Source organism: Panthera leo, chromosome F3, assembly GCF_018350215.1.
Source record: "Panthera leo isolate Ple1 chromosome F3, P.leo_Ple1_pat1.1, whole genome shotgun sequence".
Lineage (NCBI taxonomy): Eukaryota > Metazoa > Chordata > Mammalia > Carnivora > Felidae > Panthera > Panthera leo.
In genome coordinates this window covers 44,633,583-44,650,534 of record NC_056696.1, presented here as the reverse complement: position 1 = coordinate 44,650,534, position 16,952 = coordinate 44,633,583, and the positions used below count along the sequence as shown (strand labels likewise).

The following is a 16,952-nucleotide window of genomic DNA, read 5'->3' as shown; positions in this document are numbered from 1 at the left end:
AAGCAACTGGAGGGAGATGTCCAGGTTATTTCACTTGGCCAAAATCCTCGAACACACCGATGCTCAGAATGTTGGGGTAGGAGAAAAAAGGGATTTTCATTATCATGACATTTTTTTTCCCCCTTTAGAAAAGAATGGCGGAGATGTTATTTTAAATAGAGTCCTCAAGTTTTAGAGATAAGGCACTGAAATACTTCTGGGCGAAATGACAGGTGATCCAGCAGGAAGGGGAAAGACAGATGAACTAAGAGTGGCCAGGAGTTTGGTCATGGTTACAAGGGATTTGCTACCCAGTTCTCTCCACTTTTGTATATATTTGAAACTGTGCATAATGAACGATTTCTTACAAAGTGGTAGGGATGAAGTATGATATTTGTTTTCTTGGACTTCAAAGCCAAAAGTGAAGAAGGGCCAAGGGCTTTAGAAAGGTACCCTGGCCTTGAAGATTCATCAGGACACCTCCCCGTGCCCTACCCCACCCCACTGGAGTGCCCAACTTGAGGAAGCCATTTCCTTCGACCCGTCACCATGAGAGGGGACCAAAGAGTGACCAGGAGGGGAAGCCAGAGCCCACGCAGGCGGATTACCTCCAGAGCAAGTCACAGTGGAACGCCCCAGATCTGAGGAAATAATAGAACCAAAGATCCTTTGTCCACAGCCAGCTGCCCCTCGGGGAGACCTCCCAGCTCCCTCTCCACTCCTAACCTCTCCACACACTGTGTCTGGAATCCCAAACCGCCACAGGGTTCCTCCCTGGAATCAGGCTCACATCGAAAGGTGACATGTTCCAAGCAAAGGCTCTCGTTAAGGCTTCTTGACCCTAGGGGTGATCTGTGCTTTCTGTTGACAGTAATTCAATTTCACTCATCCCTCTGATGTTCTCAAACCTTCAAAATGCTCAGGAAGAACTCCACCGTCTCCTTCCTCAGTCCTGCTTTATAGCTAGAGTCCGCACCAGCTGTGCACCTATTCTAACATTCCTATTAACACGTGGCTCAGGAGGCAGCTGGGAGGATACCCACGGTGCAAGGCAGATCGCGGCCAAGAGCTGAAGTAGAGGCACAGAAATAGAGGGCTAGCAAAGCAAGAAATCTGAGGCCCGTAGCTTACTACGGTGCTGGCCAGGCACACCTTCCCTAAGCAGAGCATCACAGGTAAGCCAAGAGAGACCATACACAGCCTCTACTGCCCCCTGGAAGATAGGGTGAGGAGAATCTCAACTCAGAGGAAACGTAAAAGGGCAACAGGGAGCCCTCAGCTCCTACCTGGTCTAACGAAAATTATAGAGTTGGGAGAGGCGTCTGAATGAATTGCTTGGAGCGGCCCCGGTAGTCGGATTTTTAGAGGTGGGGCTGGATCGCTAATATTTCACGGAAAACAGAGACTCGTCAGTGTGGTACACACGTGGAAGGAGGGCCCCGTAACCAGGGAGCTCATCTCCACTGCATCGGGAGACGTGGGCTGGAAACCCTTCTGATATCCGAGCCCCCCGCGGCAGAGTGTTTGAAGCCGACAAGACCAGGAGCAGATTGTTGACTGATCGTCTGCCTCCCACTAAGGACCAGAGGTCGGCCTCAGGAAATGGGAGATGGGGGTGGGAAGGGTGATAAAAAAATTACGGCCAGAACTACGTCTGAGCCTCAACACTTGGGCAGCTTCACAAAGCCTACCAGGCTCTCAAGACCCGAAACTTGGGCAGGGAGGCCTCTATCAAAATATTCTCTAACTATTCACTTTGAAAAGTACAACACTCTTGCAAATAGCCTGTGCATGACAAGAAGTCTGCATTCTTTTATTCTGTCTTGAAGTCTTCTTCTTGGGGAGAGAGAGAGACAGACAAACTGCTTCGAAAGCTGCCTTTTCGGGCCCAGGTGTCCAGCAGCCTCTGACCTCTGTGTGTGACGGATGAACTCCACTATTTCAAGGCCCGTCGTAACAGATGCGGGCTCATGAAGCAGTAGTGACAAGCGTGGGCAGACCAACAGCGTGTCCAGGTGCCCCCAGTTACCTGTGCAATGACCTCAGGGTCCACAGGCCGATGGTTATTGAAGCTCTTTGACCTTCCTGCCGTCACCGTTTTCCGGATCTGTGGACTGTCCAGCCGATTCTTCAGGGACGAGTGGCGGCTGATGGAGTTGAGGCTCCCATGCCCACTGATGGAACACTTATCTGGCCCTTCCTTGGGGAGACTCTGGCTCATGATGGGCTGGGAAGATGGGCGGCAGCCAGCCCCCACCCCCGGGGAGGCAGAGTCAGTCAGGGAACTGCTCAGCCCGTGGCTGTCGCTCCGAAATGTTTTCCGGATGCTCCCAGATTCCGGCCGCTTCCTTTGCCTTCAATCACAAACAGAAAGGGCGGTGTGATCGGGGAGCCCTGGCCCTGAGAAAGCTGGGACGGGTGAGAGAGGGCAGATGTTGGCACCCGGGGACTTCTGGAAGGAGAGGGACACACAGCATGTTGTCTCCTTGGCTTCACCTTCCCTTGCTCGTTCTGTGTCTCTGTTCCCCTGCCACCCCCAACCTGGGCAAAGGAGAAACGGATACTTACTTGGAGGTCGTGGGCTTTGAGTTCTCGAGATGTAAGGTGCTGCCAGGAAAAATGTCTGATTAAGTGAAAGTTTCTAATGGGAGACAGATTCACAGAAAGGCCCCCTCCATTACCTGCTTTGAACAGAGACCTAAGGCCCCAGGTAGGAGAGAAAGTCTCGCCATCACCAAGAAGGCAAGAGGAGAGTTGATTTTTCCAAATTCTAGCATGTTTCTTAGTCCAACGACAAGACTGTAATCATTTTGGCCTCTGGCAAGTGGTTGTCGTTGCTTCTTGTGCAGACAGGGAACAGAATATTTTTCAAGAGGCTTCAGTGCTGAGGAGTTAGGGCCAAGTTTGTGCTTTTCCTCAGGGTGGAAATACACCTCCATGACCCTGAGTCACCCAGCCCTGGGCTGAACCCTGGCTCTCGGCCGATTCCCTTCAGACCACGGAGACTCTCAAAGAAGACGGCCTGGCAGAGTCCTAATAGCACGGGTGTTGCCTACTGCTGAATAATTTCATTTGTTCTTGGAATCAGATTCTTGAGGACCTAACTTAGGAAGCAATACAACTTCGGGTTTGGGATGGCAGCTGGGCAGCTCTGATCTCGAGTCCACTAAGGGCAACGGAGGCTGAGGCAGGAGAGGAGATGGAAGAAGGGAAGGGAAGGTCCTGAGGCTAAAGGGCTCGTCTGTGTGGCCGAGCCGGTGTTCTAAGCCGGTCCTGGTCCTGCCCACTGGTCAGGTCTTTTCTATCGGGGTTTGGTGTGGAAGCTGGCATACGGGAGCCACGCCATGAAGCTGCCGGCTCAAGCAGTTTAGCCTTGGGTATCGGCCACTCTGGAGCAGAAAAAGGATGTTCTGGGAGTCTTATGAGGCTCAGCTGAAACGACTCTTCCTCTGCAAAGTCTCCTCCCACGACCCCACCTCCAACAGCAGGCAGAAGCAATCACTCCCTCCTTTGTTCCCTCAGAGCTTTGATGGCACTGCTTTTTTAGCTACTTGTCTGTATGGTATTTACCTTGCCAGACTGAGCGCCGAGGCCAGGCACTGTCTTATTCATCTCTGAACAACCAGCACGGATGCTTGGCACAACAGTAGCTGCTCACTAAATGTGTGGAATTAAATTGAATGCCTCACCCGAATAACTCTCTGCTGATTTCCTTTTTCCACTTGAGGGTGGCTGACTCACAAAGCTCAGACTGCTGAGGAGGCAGATTGTGGACTGGCTGGTGTGTGCCAGGTCCCTCACCGGGCCCCGGGGACACGAGGAGAGGAAGGCAGATTTCCTGGTTTCAAGATGCTCAGGCTGGTGGGGGATCTGAGTGCATTTCGGGTCATGAGAGATACTCGGACTGCTGTGGGGATACAGACTGAGGGCACCTGACTCAGCCCTGAGGACCTCGGGGTTGTCAGAGGGCTTCCCCAGAGAAGTAAAATCTTCGGACTACGTCCTGAAGGGAGAGGAGGAGATGATCGGGTGAGGAGGCAGCAGATGTGAAGGTCCGGGGGTGCGAGAGAACTCGGGGCCCTTGGAAGGAGTGACGTACGGGGCAGGAAGTGAGGCTGGAAGGGCAGAGTCACTGCTACGGGCAAGACACGCCCGGGGGCCGCCACTCAGCCACCGACCAGCGACCAGCGGGCGTCGGGGTCGGCCATGTCCTCTGAGCACCCCATCCTGACACGGCCAAGTAAGGAGTTCAAAGGGAACCGCCTGACTTTCCACCAGGCGTTCATCTTCTGACTCTTTCGGCTCATATCTTCTACAATTTCTTTGTACAAATGGCATCAAATACGTGATGGCTTAGAAACATGTACCTAACTAATTATTTAACTCTCCCTCCACCAACCCTGCCTTGGTTTGTGGGCTAATTACAGGCTTACAACCTTATGATTACAGGCTTATAATTAACATAGACTTGTAAATAAAGAAAAAAAAAATGTGATGAGCCCACAGTTACTTTTTACTAGCTTGCCCTCCCAGCAGGGCACCACTTGCTGGAGGGAAATAGATAAAATCCTCAATCCTTTTTACTGGTCTGACTTAAATCATACCTACTCTCCGTGAGCTGAATCAGCGACTTCACTAACTGGAGGGCGAAAGAGATGGAAAAGAGACACGTGCCCCAACCACGCCCCCTGCTACCGTCTGGTTGGAAAAAAGCCAAGAGATCGGGGCGACCTGGTACGGTTTAAAAACAACAAGCATCTTTTATTCTCCTTCCAGTTTCAGTGTCCAGAGGCTACGGTGAACAGGTTTTCAATGTGCAGATCGTTTCATTCCTCCAAAGCCAGAGGGGAATAAAAATTGTACATCATCTGCAATCCACATTCATCAGGAACACCCTGGGGCGCGTCATCCCGCTGGCACGGGGCCAAGTTTCAGGGTCTGGCGGAAAGAGGTCTGTAGGCTTTGGGACTTGGTGTCTGGCCCCTTGAGATGAGATTAGTTCTCCAATAACCTGAATGTCTCTAGGGGAGGCAGCAGCACACAGGCGTGGAATCCCTCCAGCCGGCCAGATCGGGTGTGGGCGGAGTGAAAACCCTTGGGATGCTGCTCACGGCCACAATGAAAGCTGGGGGGCAGAGTTAAGAGCCTGCCGGACAGGAATGGGAATCTGCAAAGGGACTGATAGGGGAGGATGACACAGGGCTAAAGCAACAGGGAAAACATGGACAATTCCTTCCACTGGTATGAAGGGGCAAAAGGGAGCTGGGGGGTTAGGCAATGAATAAAGAGCTCAGGATGAAGCTTTCCTTGGGGGGCAGAGTGGCCTCCTTTCCTCCACAGGGTGAATGCAGGACACGGTGAGAGAGAGACACATGGTATCTACATAAACCCCTCTGGGGTCACGTGAGCCTAGTGGAAGACACACAGGATGTTGGCTCTTCGGACAGACAAGGGCCAGGAAGACGTCAAAGACTATTATTTGAGCAAGAATCGGAAAAGAGAAGGCACCTCCGAGAACCAGTCCAAAACCAAGCTGCAGAAGGTGACCAAAGCTTTGGCCAGGTTTTAGTGGTCAGACAGCCGGGGAGGCCCGACCCGACAGATGCTGCGGAAACCCAGCGTGGGGCACCCTTCCACAGCACGACAGCAGCCCGCTGGAGCCCGGGACCTGCCCGCAAGGCCCTTGGAAACTTCCTCAGCCCTGTCCGCCTTGCGGCAGCAGTGAGCGCATGCAGAGTGTTAGGCCCAGGGGCTGGGAGCCCTACGCGCAGCACAGGAATGGAGAGGGGGCGAGGCCGGAGGGGGAGGCTGGGCGTTGCAGGGCATTCAGGGAGCAGAAAATGAAAAGCAGAGCTTACTTGTTGATGTTTGCAAGATAAATATCGGCTACATGACCCCCACTGGGACAGCTGGCCCCCGCTCTGGCTGTCACCTTTTCTTCAGGTGGCTCAGAAATGACCTCAATCTCAGACTTGGGGCTGGACCTCTCCACGACACCGTCCTCGCTGGGGAAGGGGCAGGCAGGCAGGGAGGAGGGGAAAACAACAACAACACAAAAAGCAGTGTTAAATCGGCAAGATGGCCCCCCCGACACACACGCGACCCCGCCACAGCTTGGAGGCGGCAGTGACACCAGGCCGGGCTAGCTCTGTGAGAGGAGGCAGGGAAACCTAAGGGCCTTAGGAGGGTCACTTAAATAATAATAAATAATCCCGCCGCGTGGTGCGGGATCCTCAGCTCCGCAGGAAGGCCGGGCTAGGGGACACCTGGATTCGAGGCATCTGCCTTCTACCCCGCTGCTTTTCCGGGCACAGCGGTGCCGGGGCCACCTCCCGGAGGAGGCGGCCGGTCCAGGGTGCGGTTTATCTGCTGAGGTCCCGGGCACTGCCCGGCAAGGACAGGCAGGTCTGCGGTGGCTCTGGAGATGCCGGCGTTGAGGCAGGACACCGCCACACTCTGTCGTAGTGCATCTAGCCCAGCTTAGAGCGTCCAAGCCGGTCCCAGGTCACTCCACAGCTCTCCCGGCCCCTCTGGCTACTGATGACAAAGGAAGCCCCTTCTCCCCCACAATTCATCTTCTCTCGGTCCTGTAGTGAAGCCATAATGCTAACTTTGGGAGGGTCCTGTCCACGCACAGATGGCCACCGGGTTTGCGATGTTATCAACAGAGGGAGGATCTCCCTGCAGAACGAGCCGGGGAGAGGCTGGGAGGGTGCAGACTCATTCAGGATATCAACCTTTAAAAAATAATATTAAGGGAAGGACTAAAAACACTGACAGCATCGCATCCACGGATAGGGAGGCAGGGGCAGAGGCAGGGCAAAGGGGCAGGGAGGCAGGCTTGGGAGGGCCATGGGGTAAAAGCCCTCCTGCCCGGGAGACATTGCTTCAAAGAGTAGGAGCCAACCAACAGCCCATCCGATGAAGTCTCTCTGGGACCAGTTCATGTTCCCTTTGCTCCCTGACACCCTCTCTCCTCCTCTCCCTGTCTTTCCCCAAGTCAACCCCAGTTAAATGAACTCGCTCCTTTTCACAAGGCTGCTTAAGCTAGATTTCTTCTAGAAAAGGAAAGCATCACTTTCATTTGCAAGTGGAAAAGTGCCATCGTCATCGTCATAGGTGGCCCAACTGGTTGGGGTGAGCAGGGTTGTTTTAAAAAAAAAAAAAAGAAGTAAAAATGTTTTCCCACTCTGAGCTTTCCAGAATAAAAATGTAAGTGGTCAAACAATCACCCCTCATTATCACTCATCGGGTCTAAATGTGGATGAGCCTGAGGGCTGGCAGGTTTCCACAGTGAGTGGGGGTGGGTGAGGGAGTGATCTGCAGGGGGAAGAGATGGAAAAAACAATCCTCCACTTAGTCTGGGGGGGGGGGGCGTCTTTCAAGGCCGGTATTGGTGCCCCCTGGGGGTTGGTCTCCCTCACCCTCCTATGGAGCCAGAAATAAAGTCTCCCACAGAGCAGCCAGGATGCGTGAAGGTGCAGGGGGCCCAACGTACGTGTCTTGGACCACGATGTACTGATGGGGGATGAGTCCGTCGATGCCATTGTGCCGGCCTTCCCACCAGTCATCGGAGGCCCGCTGGTAAAGCAGCAGGGATGCCCCCTTCTTGAAGGACAGCTCTCGGGCTGTCCGGCCCACGTAGTCAAACTTGGCAATGGCCTCGATGGGCTCACACTCTGAGAGGGGCAGAAAAGAAGGAAACACATGTTGTTGAGACCCACAGACTCAGGAAACGGGGCGGAAAACCCCAATTAGCTGAACTCACACTGGCAGGAAGATAGCCCAGCGTGACAAATAAGCCACGGATGATCTATGTGTGAGGCAGGGGATTCCCGCATAGACGGTGCGGTGCCATCAGCCTGAAAGCATGTGTGCACCCTTAACTGCCTTTGGTCATGCTGTTCCCCCCACCTGGAATCCCTTTCTCTCTCACCTTCCTGATGAAACACACTGAGTCACAGTTTAAATGTCAGCATTAAAAAACAAAACAAAACAAAGAATACTTTATTGTCTCAGCAGTTTCTGTGCAACAAGGAACCACATGTGCAGGGTGGGAACCTTGTCTTCCTTGTGCAATCTGCCTCCTGGGAAGCTCGTCACGCTGCCCAAGAGGCTGAGCCCCACTCAGGGCAAAGGAGGCCTAGAGTAACTTCTCCGGTGCTTACACAGCTGTTTATGCCAGCCCCTATCACTGAACTTGCCATCCTGTATTTGTAAGCATCATTTCTTTTCTGATCATCAAATAACGCCACTAATTGTAGAACATTTATCATATTGTACTTTAAATACAACAAACTTTATTTATGTTGTCCATTTCCCCTAGTGGAACATGAGCTTTTAGTCTCCGTAGGAGAGAATAACCCATCCAATCAACTTTCCAAGGAGCTAAAAATATGGAAATATATTATTGTGGGTAATACATGGAAAATTTACTTAAAATTAATTTGAAAATTAAAAGGGGGTTACAAATGCAATATTTAGTTTTATTCTGTGTGAGCTTCCAGTCTCCTTGTCTGTTAGAAAGGGATAACAATAGTGCCTTTTTCATGAAGTTGTTACGAAGAGTCAATATATAACAATTTGTAAAAGCACTTAGAGCAGTGTCTGGCCTGTAGAAAGAATACGTCCACTCTGGCCATTGTTATTGTTGTCATCATTACCACTATCTGGGCCGAGCCGCAGGGAGAGGTCAGAGAGCAAAAAAGAAACCCCCCTGATGTTAGTCAGGTACTCTGAGTAGTGGACAGAAAGGCTGCTTACAGGCAAGACCACGCCTAGGCAGCAGGATGGTGGGGCCTGCTACCGGAAGGGCCGGGCTGGATATTTCGCTACTGGAGGCAGACCAGAGAAGGCCTGTCTAAATATCCCAAATCTCAGTTCTGTGCAGCCTTGGGCATATCACTTGACCTCTCTGGCCTTTGCTTTCTCAACTGGAAAATAGCAGCTCTATTTCACTAGGATTAAGAGATAAGACACACAAAGCTTCTAGCGGGAACAAATTTCCCTAGTTCACCCAGTCTCCTCCTGTAATGGGGCAGATTATCGTATTGATCTATCTGACTTCAGCATCTAAATAAGCAGCCTTCATTTTTTTTTTCCTCTTTTAAAAAGCTCTGCAGGCTGTGCCATTTCGTTCTCATGCCCAGAAAATTCTGAGGCCCCTTGTCAGCTGTTGAGACTTCCAAGAGCCCGAGTGGTCCAGAAATGGAGGTGCGGAACTGTTGGAAGGAGGGGAGGCGTGCTGGCCGGACAGACCCTAATCAATCACGGGCGCTGCCGAGGGGCCCGCGGTGACAGCTGTGCATTCCACCTCTCGACGCACGCCCGCCAGGCTGCACGGCGCTCGCACGTCTGTACTTTGGAAAGGGTCAATTTTTCCAGTCGGCAGGCGTGAAAGTGTGTGGTTTCTGCATCCTGTTTCCCACTCCCCCTTGGCTTGCTTCTGTTGGGCTCTTGGCACCCAGCTTCTCTCCTCCCCAGGCTGTTTTTTCAAATGAACTCTCCTTGATTTTGGTCTCCAGCTACCTGGCAGGAGTCTGGGCTGTGACAGGGGACCAACATCAGGCAGGCGAGACAGGCAGGCGAGACAAGGAGCTAGGAGGTATGCGAGGGGCAGGGAGCTGGGGTGAGAAGCTTGAAAGGCTCTGAAAGGTTACACCTCTGGTTTAACACAGAGACCATTCTATTTGAGAAGGTAGGCTGTCTCTCCACGAAAGGGAAGGAATGAAAAGGACGGACAGGGGGGCCGCTGCCTGTCTTTGGGGGACTGCTGGGCAGGAAGGTGCATCAGGAGCACAGGCTACGTCAGCTGTTCCTTCTGCTTCCCGCCCGGTGACCCCACTGCCCAGGACGCGGGGCCTCGTACCGTCATCGCTCGTGTGGTGCTCTGCGGTCACATCCTGGGTTGAGTCCTCAGCCGAGGTAGTCTCTCCGTGAGGGCTGTCACTGCAACAGAAGCAACAGTAACGGGGACCTGAGCCCTGGCTGACCAAATTCTTGTCTTCTCCTTCCCGCAGCTTCCCTGGAGCAAGGGCGCAGAAGCTATTTCACGCTCTCTGCATCCTGACCGGACACTACAGACAAGTGTTGATAACGAAACACGAGGCTCCGGAGTTTCTCTAGCCCGGGCCCTGCAGCAAAAACCACTCGACACTGCCTGCGACTCACAATATCCGGAGACAGAGGGAAGCCCTTTTGAATTTATAAAATAAGTCTTTTTGAAAATACACAACAATTCAACTCCTCAAGGGCCATTTCTCTAGGTGAACTAGTCCCTGGAGGGAGCACGTGGAAGAACATATGAGGCTTTTGCATGGGACGCAACAGGAGCTGGAAACCAGCCCTGGCGCTTGGTAGCTGTATGACCCTGAGCAAGGGAGTGAATCTCTTTAAGCCTCAACCGCCTAATCAATGAATTGAGGATAGTGGTCTGTACACCTCAGTTGTGTGAGGATAAGTGGTCTTCCTTTCCTTCTTTCTCATTTTGCTTATGTCTCTGGGCTTTGTGGTTTGGTCTGTGTACCGGTGAGAGATGGGAGGGGAGTTGGCAGGAGAAGAGTCTGCTGTGGGCTGGACTCTGAGAGAGGGCGGGGCATGGAAGCTGGTCAAGTTCCCAAACAGTTCAGTGAGTCTAAAATCATACAGGGCTGAGAATCAAGAATGGCCAGGGAAGTTACTTGGAAAGTTGTTTCTTCTCCTGGTCTTCTGGCTCACGGACATCGGAGTGGACAGGGATGGGTACCAGGAAGTTCTAACTTCCTGAGAAATAAACAAGACCCCTGTTCATTTCTAAAGTTTCTTCCTCTGGCAGTTGGTAGTAACAAGGGAGCCTTTCCAGGCAGTTCTATGGAAGTATCACCACCTTCTCAACCCTACCACCTGGCCTCATGGTTGCTACTTTTGAGCCTATAGCCTCTCCCTCCACTTAGGATGGGTCTTTCACTCCAGAAAGTTCCTCAAAGACCAGGGAACCAGTCTGGAACTCACCCCACATGACACAAGTCAGTTCCAAGGAGGCTCTTCAGACTCCAGAGAACATTCTGGGAGAACATCAACAGGGATTCCTCCTTATCAAAAAAAGTGGGCATAAGTTTTCACAGGTTTACTGGGCCTACACACTGTGGGCACTATTTGCTGGGCCTACAAGCCCTCTGATGAGTTTCAGGTCTTTCTAGAAGCCCTCAGGCACCAGGGGTGCACAGGGCAAAGGCTCAGTTTCCTCCAGAGTTCCAAGTTCATTTATGTGGCCATCCACTAAGGCAGAAGTTCTCAAACGCCAGGGAGTCCTGGATGGGCTGTTAAAAGCAGACTGCTTCACGCCTAGAGTTTCTAATTCTCGAGGGCCAGGTGGAGCTCAGTTGTCTGTATTCCTAACCAGTCCTAAGTGATGTAGGTGCTGTGGGTTCAAGGACTCCTCTCGGAGAACCACTGCTCTAATGTAAAGGCGGGATGATGCTTTTTAAGGTCCCTCCTAGTGCTAAAATCCTACTCTCAGCTCTACACCCACACCTCAGCAACACCTCAAGCCCGCCAGCACCTGCGGTCTGAGGAAGCCCAGCAGGCCAAACAGCAGGTGGTCCTGGGAAACCGGGTTCTAGTTTACGGTTGGAGAGCGTGGTGAAGTGGGACTAGCCTCCCTGCTTCGTAGCTTCAGGGAGACCAAGTGCCCGGGGCCCCCTCTTCCTGGCTCTTCTGGTCTCCTGGGTTCTCAGGCTCTGGCACCCCCTTCTGCCACCCCTCCCTCACCTCCTTCATCCATCTGAGCTCACTTCACTGGCACTTCTTCCTGTTCCCAAAGAAGAGGAGAGGCTGGGAGCCTTCTGAGTGGGTGAGTCCAGTCGTCAGATGGTCCTTCTTACCCAAGGTCACCTGCCCTTGATCCTCACAGGCTTCTGGCCTCCCACCCAGTCTGTGGTAGTAACACACCCTGACTAATCTGGTGGTTTTTCCAGGGGCTGCTAATAAATGTCGGATGCATGACAAACAGCGGTTGGCCTGGGAGAATGCCTTGGAGAGAACTGGCGGAAGGTGTCCTCCCCTTCTGTGTCTCTGTGAGCCACCCTCGCCATGACTCTGTCTGCTCCGCTGGGCTGGGACTGGGGGAACAGGGCTGAGGGGGGCTCTGCGTCCTGGGATCGGGCCAGAGATATTTGAGAAGTGAGGGCACACTTTGGAAAGAAGATAAAGCAGGCCCTGGGAACACTACTCCACAGTTTCTCAACCCTCATGCAAGACAGAAACCAACTCTCCAAGTCACATGCACAAAGACAGCTCCTTGGAGCACATCTGTCAGTGACAAAAAGCCTTCTCTCCAAGCTAGGAAGTACAGGTTTCTCCAGCTCGGACCCAGATGCTGGGATCCGCGGGATAGCGGACAAGATTGAACCCGGGGGTGTCAGTGGTATTTCTCTACTCACAGACACGTGAATACCACTTTCTTCACGCCTCAGGCAAAAGGCTCCTTCTGTGGGGATCAGAGAGAAGCATGGACCCACTGGCCCCCAATTAAGTGAACATCCTCTCCTGTCCTCCCCTACCTTACTGGAGAGCAATGGGGCTGCTGAATGGGTTCCAGATGTTGAATTCAGATGGAATCCGAATTGGGCTGGCTCATGCTTTCAGCCCAGGCTGAAGCACGATTCGGGGGAAGAAGGGAGGGGAAGGAGCAGGTAAGGGATGTTAGGGAGCAAACGACAGAGGTGGTTGCCTTTGTGTTTGGTTGGGAAAAAGATACTGTAAGTGGTACCCTGGGTGCAGTGTGGGGTCCTGGACAGTGCCCTGCACTAAGACACAAAACAGCACGGTTAGAATTCCCACCCCTAAGGTGGCCTGAAAGGTTGTCACTGACCTCTCTAGGTTATAGTCACTTTATCTGTAATACGGAAATAGTGACTGGCCAACTGTGTAACACAAGGGTCTAGTAAAGATGAGCCCTAGGGATTCCTTTTATATCTCTGTTCCCAGGCTAAGTCATGAAAAACCTTGCCCCACAGGATTTAATCCTGTTTTAGGGTGGAAGAGGGCCTAACCTGCCAAAAATGGAGCTTACCTTACCCCTTTTTCTCCTCACGGATCTCTGCATTCTAAATTATCATTGTACAAACTCACGGCGAGGAAATTATGCCTCATATCTAAGTGCTTCGCAATAAGGAAGAAAATCTTACTTCTGCGGACCCGGACCCAGGCCTGTGTCTCTCTCCACACACAGCACAGACATAGAGCCTGAGAGGCACTGCTGACTGATGAACAGTTGTTCTGAATACAACTTTACAAACTTTCTTTTCCTGGAGATTATTAACCCTCCTATTATTGTTGCCACTGTTTTCCAGAATGGTTCCTCAAACTCATAAAAAACAGGGAGGTGGCACGAAGTGGCACTCACTCCACAGGTCGGGTCGAGGTGGGGCGCTGCCTGCACCGTCCCCAGATCCCGGCAGCTTGGACCGCCTGGGAGTGCGAGGCTGGGGGGCTCTGGGTGTTTCCCCTGGGTCTCGCTTGGCCATCTGGCTCCCACACCAGCGTGCAGTGGGGACTCCCCCTCCCCACCCTCTGGCCCAGAGGCCCCTACCAGTAGTCCTCTGTGCTTCCTCCTCTGCTGTAGACGGGGCCCTCCAGCTCCCTGGGGGTTGGGAAGATGTTCTCATGCTGGATGATGGTGGTTTTGATCAGCTCATTCACGTGGGCTTGGCAGGACACCTGGTCGTGGCCCTCAGGCACTGACATCAGCGAGGGCCCGAAGCAGATGGCGAGGTTGTAGGGGTCCATCATGTTCTCTTCACTGAACTGTGATAAACTGGAGGAGAAGGGAAGGGGGCAAGCTGGAAAGCTCTCGCATGAATGCCCAGAAAACACAATCGTGGGAGGCAATGCCAAGAGCAAGAGCAGAAGCTCCACAAATTGCCACCTGCTTTTCTGGGCATCAGAGCCCTTCTAGAAAGTCTGGGGGGAGAAGAGAATGACCACCAGGACGGTCATTCGGGAGCCACCTCCTTGCAGGTCTCTCCCCTCCTCCCTCTCCAGCTCCCCCTTCAAATCCTACTTGTCACCCCTTCACGAGCCCCGCTCCATACCTCACCCACCAAACACACCCTGCCTCAAGAATACGCCACTCTGCACAACCGGGTTGGCTCCCACACGCCAGCCCCCGAAGCTGCCAGCGCAGATGGAGACCCTCAGGCTGCCCTCGTAATGATATGGTCAGAAGACACAGGCACTGTGTGTTGTGTACCTCCTTGCACAGCAAAATAATCAAATTACTAGGGCTATTCCATTCCAAGCTCTAGACGTATTTAAAAACATTGCCACCCGATTAGCTTTTGTATCCCGTCAAGCAAGTGAATTTCTTTCTGGAACAGCTAATGTAATTGTTTTTCATTTTCATAATATCCTCTATTATTACAATCAAGATTTATTCAGGAAAAGGTCAGCATGCTGCTCAGTTTATGCTCAGGCTTTCTCTGGATGCAGTCTGACTTCGTCATTGGGTATTTATTTTGGGAAGTCCCCTTTTCAGCCAGCAGCTGCTCTGGCCACACCTCCAACCTTGGCCAAGGCCCCAAACCCTTCAGGGAGCCCCTGGGTCTCATCGGCCCTCACCGGTCTCTGTTTGTCTAGGCTGATGGCTTGGCCAGCTCTGGGTCTGTACCCCCCGCCCCCAGCCCTAGGGTGCGGAGCTGTGGGCTCTGCTAAGGAGTACTGCCTCCCTGATGGGCATCAGCAGGAGGTCCCCGGCCCCTGATTCTTACAGCTCTGAGGAAAAACCAAATCCCTCTGATGCCGAACCAGAGGCCTGAGACTCAGCTGTCTTCATCTGAGTAGGCGTTCTTCAGAACCGGACAGAGTTCATTTCTAGTGTATCCTGCACCCAGACTCAAATTACCAAGCTGGTCTCTCTAACCCAATGGTTCTCTCCTCTACTGAAGATTCACATACATCTGTCCGCTTTGGAGAATCGGTGCAGGACCAAAGAAGCGGTACGATGGATGTGAACAGCTGTCACGGGGGGAATTACTGTCATGGTTGAGAGTCAATGTTCTCCAGGACTTAGTCAATGTAGGGAGGCCAGCGATGGGTTCGGTTATAGATCTCAGCGGCTGGACTGCTTCATAGAAGGTCTTAAAGGCTAAATTTTACAACCCTTCCCTGGCTCCTGAGTTAATAGAAAGCTGGGATTCAGAAAAGGCCGGGAGAAGTTTCCAACTCTACTTTTTGGTCAAACAAACGTTGGAGAGAGATAGGAGAGATAATTACCTTGGTAACCACAACAGGGACAAGGAGGAGGAAGGCCATGGGAGGAGGAAGGCCATGTTTCTTTAGTGCAAACTGATGACATTTGGTAACATGGAAGAAAACCAGTCATTTCTGGGGAAGCCTGGCAGTCAAAAGGAAACAAAGTCTAGCTCCAAGAGCCCCAGCCCAAAGCCTTGTAAGAGAGAAGAAACCTTGCCAAGTCTCCTAAGGGAAGGACCGTTCAATTCATAGGTGGCTGCAATGACCATGGGCTTGAGGAGGACACATCTTCATGGACTAGGGTCTCAGGGACCAGATGCATTTCTTACTCTCATTAAAATATAAACCAAGATCCTTCTCTCTCCTCCAATCTACAATGGGAACACCTGGGTTTAGGGGAAAAGCCATGATTCTTAACTATTTGGGGGGTCACGGCCTCCTTCAAGAATTTGACAGAAAGCAGAGATTCTCTCCCCAGAAAAATTCACATGTGTACACATACAGACGCATTTCATATACAACATAATGGTGCTAATAATCCACGAAGGCCCCAACGTCCATATCCAGTATAGGAATTCAAATACTGGATTTTTATTGAAAAAAAAAACAAAACAAAACAAAAAAAAAACAACCTAAAATGGGTAACAGTGGTAACAGCTCCATCTTTAAACATTTTTTTTGGTGTCAACTTATATAATGCCATCTCTTCTAAGAATTGTACTATATTTCTATAGCTTCTATCTATAATACTAGTGAATTCTTCTAATTGATTCAAACTCATCTTTTGTGTATCTTAACAAGGTTCAGCATAGAGACTGAGAACATAGGCTTTTGGGGAGGAATGAAAAAATCAGGATTAGTGTGGGAAACTTGTTTTTTATCATGCCCTTTTCTGGACTTTTTACCTTTTAATGACGCACATTTGTCTCTTAGATTAAATTAAGAGAGAAAAACAAAACGTCCGAAGAATTTTAGAGTCAATGAGATCTGGTTTTGAGTCCTGGTCACATTGCTTACCAGTTCCACAATTCCACAACAGTGTTCTAGGTTCCAAGTCTCTTCCTTCTAAAAGAACGTACCTGCTTTGTGGGGCTGATATAAAGTTTAAATGAGCAATTATACACAAACCACTGAGCACTGTGCCTGGCACATAGGTGGGGCTCAATCAATATTTTCTGTAATTATACTATCCTAATTGCTTCTTGATATAAGGCCCTCGATTCTAGTCAGAAAATGGGAAGCAGGGCTGTCGACATTTGCCAGCAGTTGATTTATAGGAGTCTAGCCACCTTCTTCTCCTGACAGGCATCATCAAGCCGAGGACTCCAGATCCCAACATCGAAGGCTTAAATCCTCGGGGAGAACACTAAGCTTTCGACAGACAGTTTTAAATACATGACATTTCACTTAAAAACCTTCCGCTTCACACGCCCCAGGGGTTTGATTTGGCAACAACCAACAGACTGTGGGTAAGATATTACACATCAGGGTTGATCTTAGGTCTGAAAGGGATGAAGAGAAATTGTGTTATTCACCATGACCCCAGGCAAAATGTGGGGCCGAGAATCCATCAGGCCTTTTAAAAGCTTTTCCAATAGGAGATACTACAACTTCCCACTCTAAATCCGTGATTTAACAGCCTTCCCTGACTTCGCCAAAAGGCTTTCTAAGAGACGAGAAGTCAAGGTAATTCTGGCTGATTTTTTCTCATAGTCCTTCAAAGGCATCCACTCACTCCCTCC

General features: G+C 51.3%; 1 protein-coding gene across 9 annotated transcripts in view; it reads right to left on the bottom strand.

Moving 5' to 3' along the window:
* The window catches only part of SRGAP2 (SLIT-ROBO Rho GTPase activating protein 2), a 233,808-nt gene that overhangs the window by 3,481 nt on the left and 213,375 nt on the right, over window positions 1-16,952 (bottom strand). For 3 of the 9 annotated variants that reach the window (XM_042925631.1, XM_042925632.1, XM_042925638.1), the window contains 6 exons: window positions 13,550-13,774; window positions 9,848-9,927; window positions 7,478-7,658; window positions 5,838-5,984; window positions 2,548-2,586; window positions 2,009-2,333 (listed from right to left, as the gene is read on the bottom strand). In XM_042925631.1, the coding sequence (XP_042781565.1) occupies window positions 2,009-2,333; window positions 2,548-2,586; window positions 5,838-5,984; window positions 7,478-7,658; window positions 9,848-9,927; window positions 13,550-13,774 (997 nt within the window). Of the gene's footprint in view, window positions 1-1,265; window positions 1,361-2,008; window positions 2,334-2,547; window positions 2,587-5,837; window positions 6,717-7,477; window positions 7,659-9,847; window positions 9,928-13,549; window positions 13,775-16,952 lie in introns of those variants that run through there. The other 6 variants (XM_042925633.1, XM_042925634.1, XM_042925636.1 and 3 more) reach the window with 5 other exon arrangements.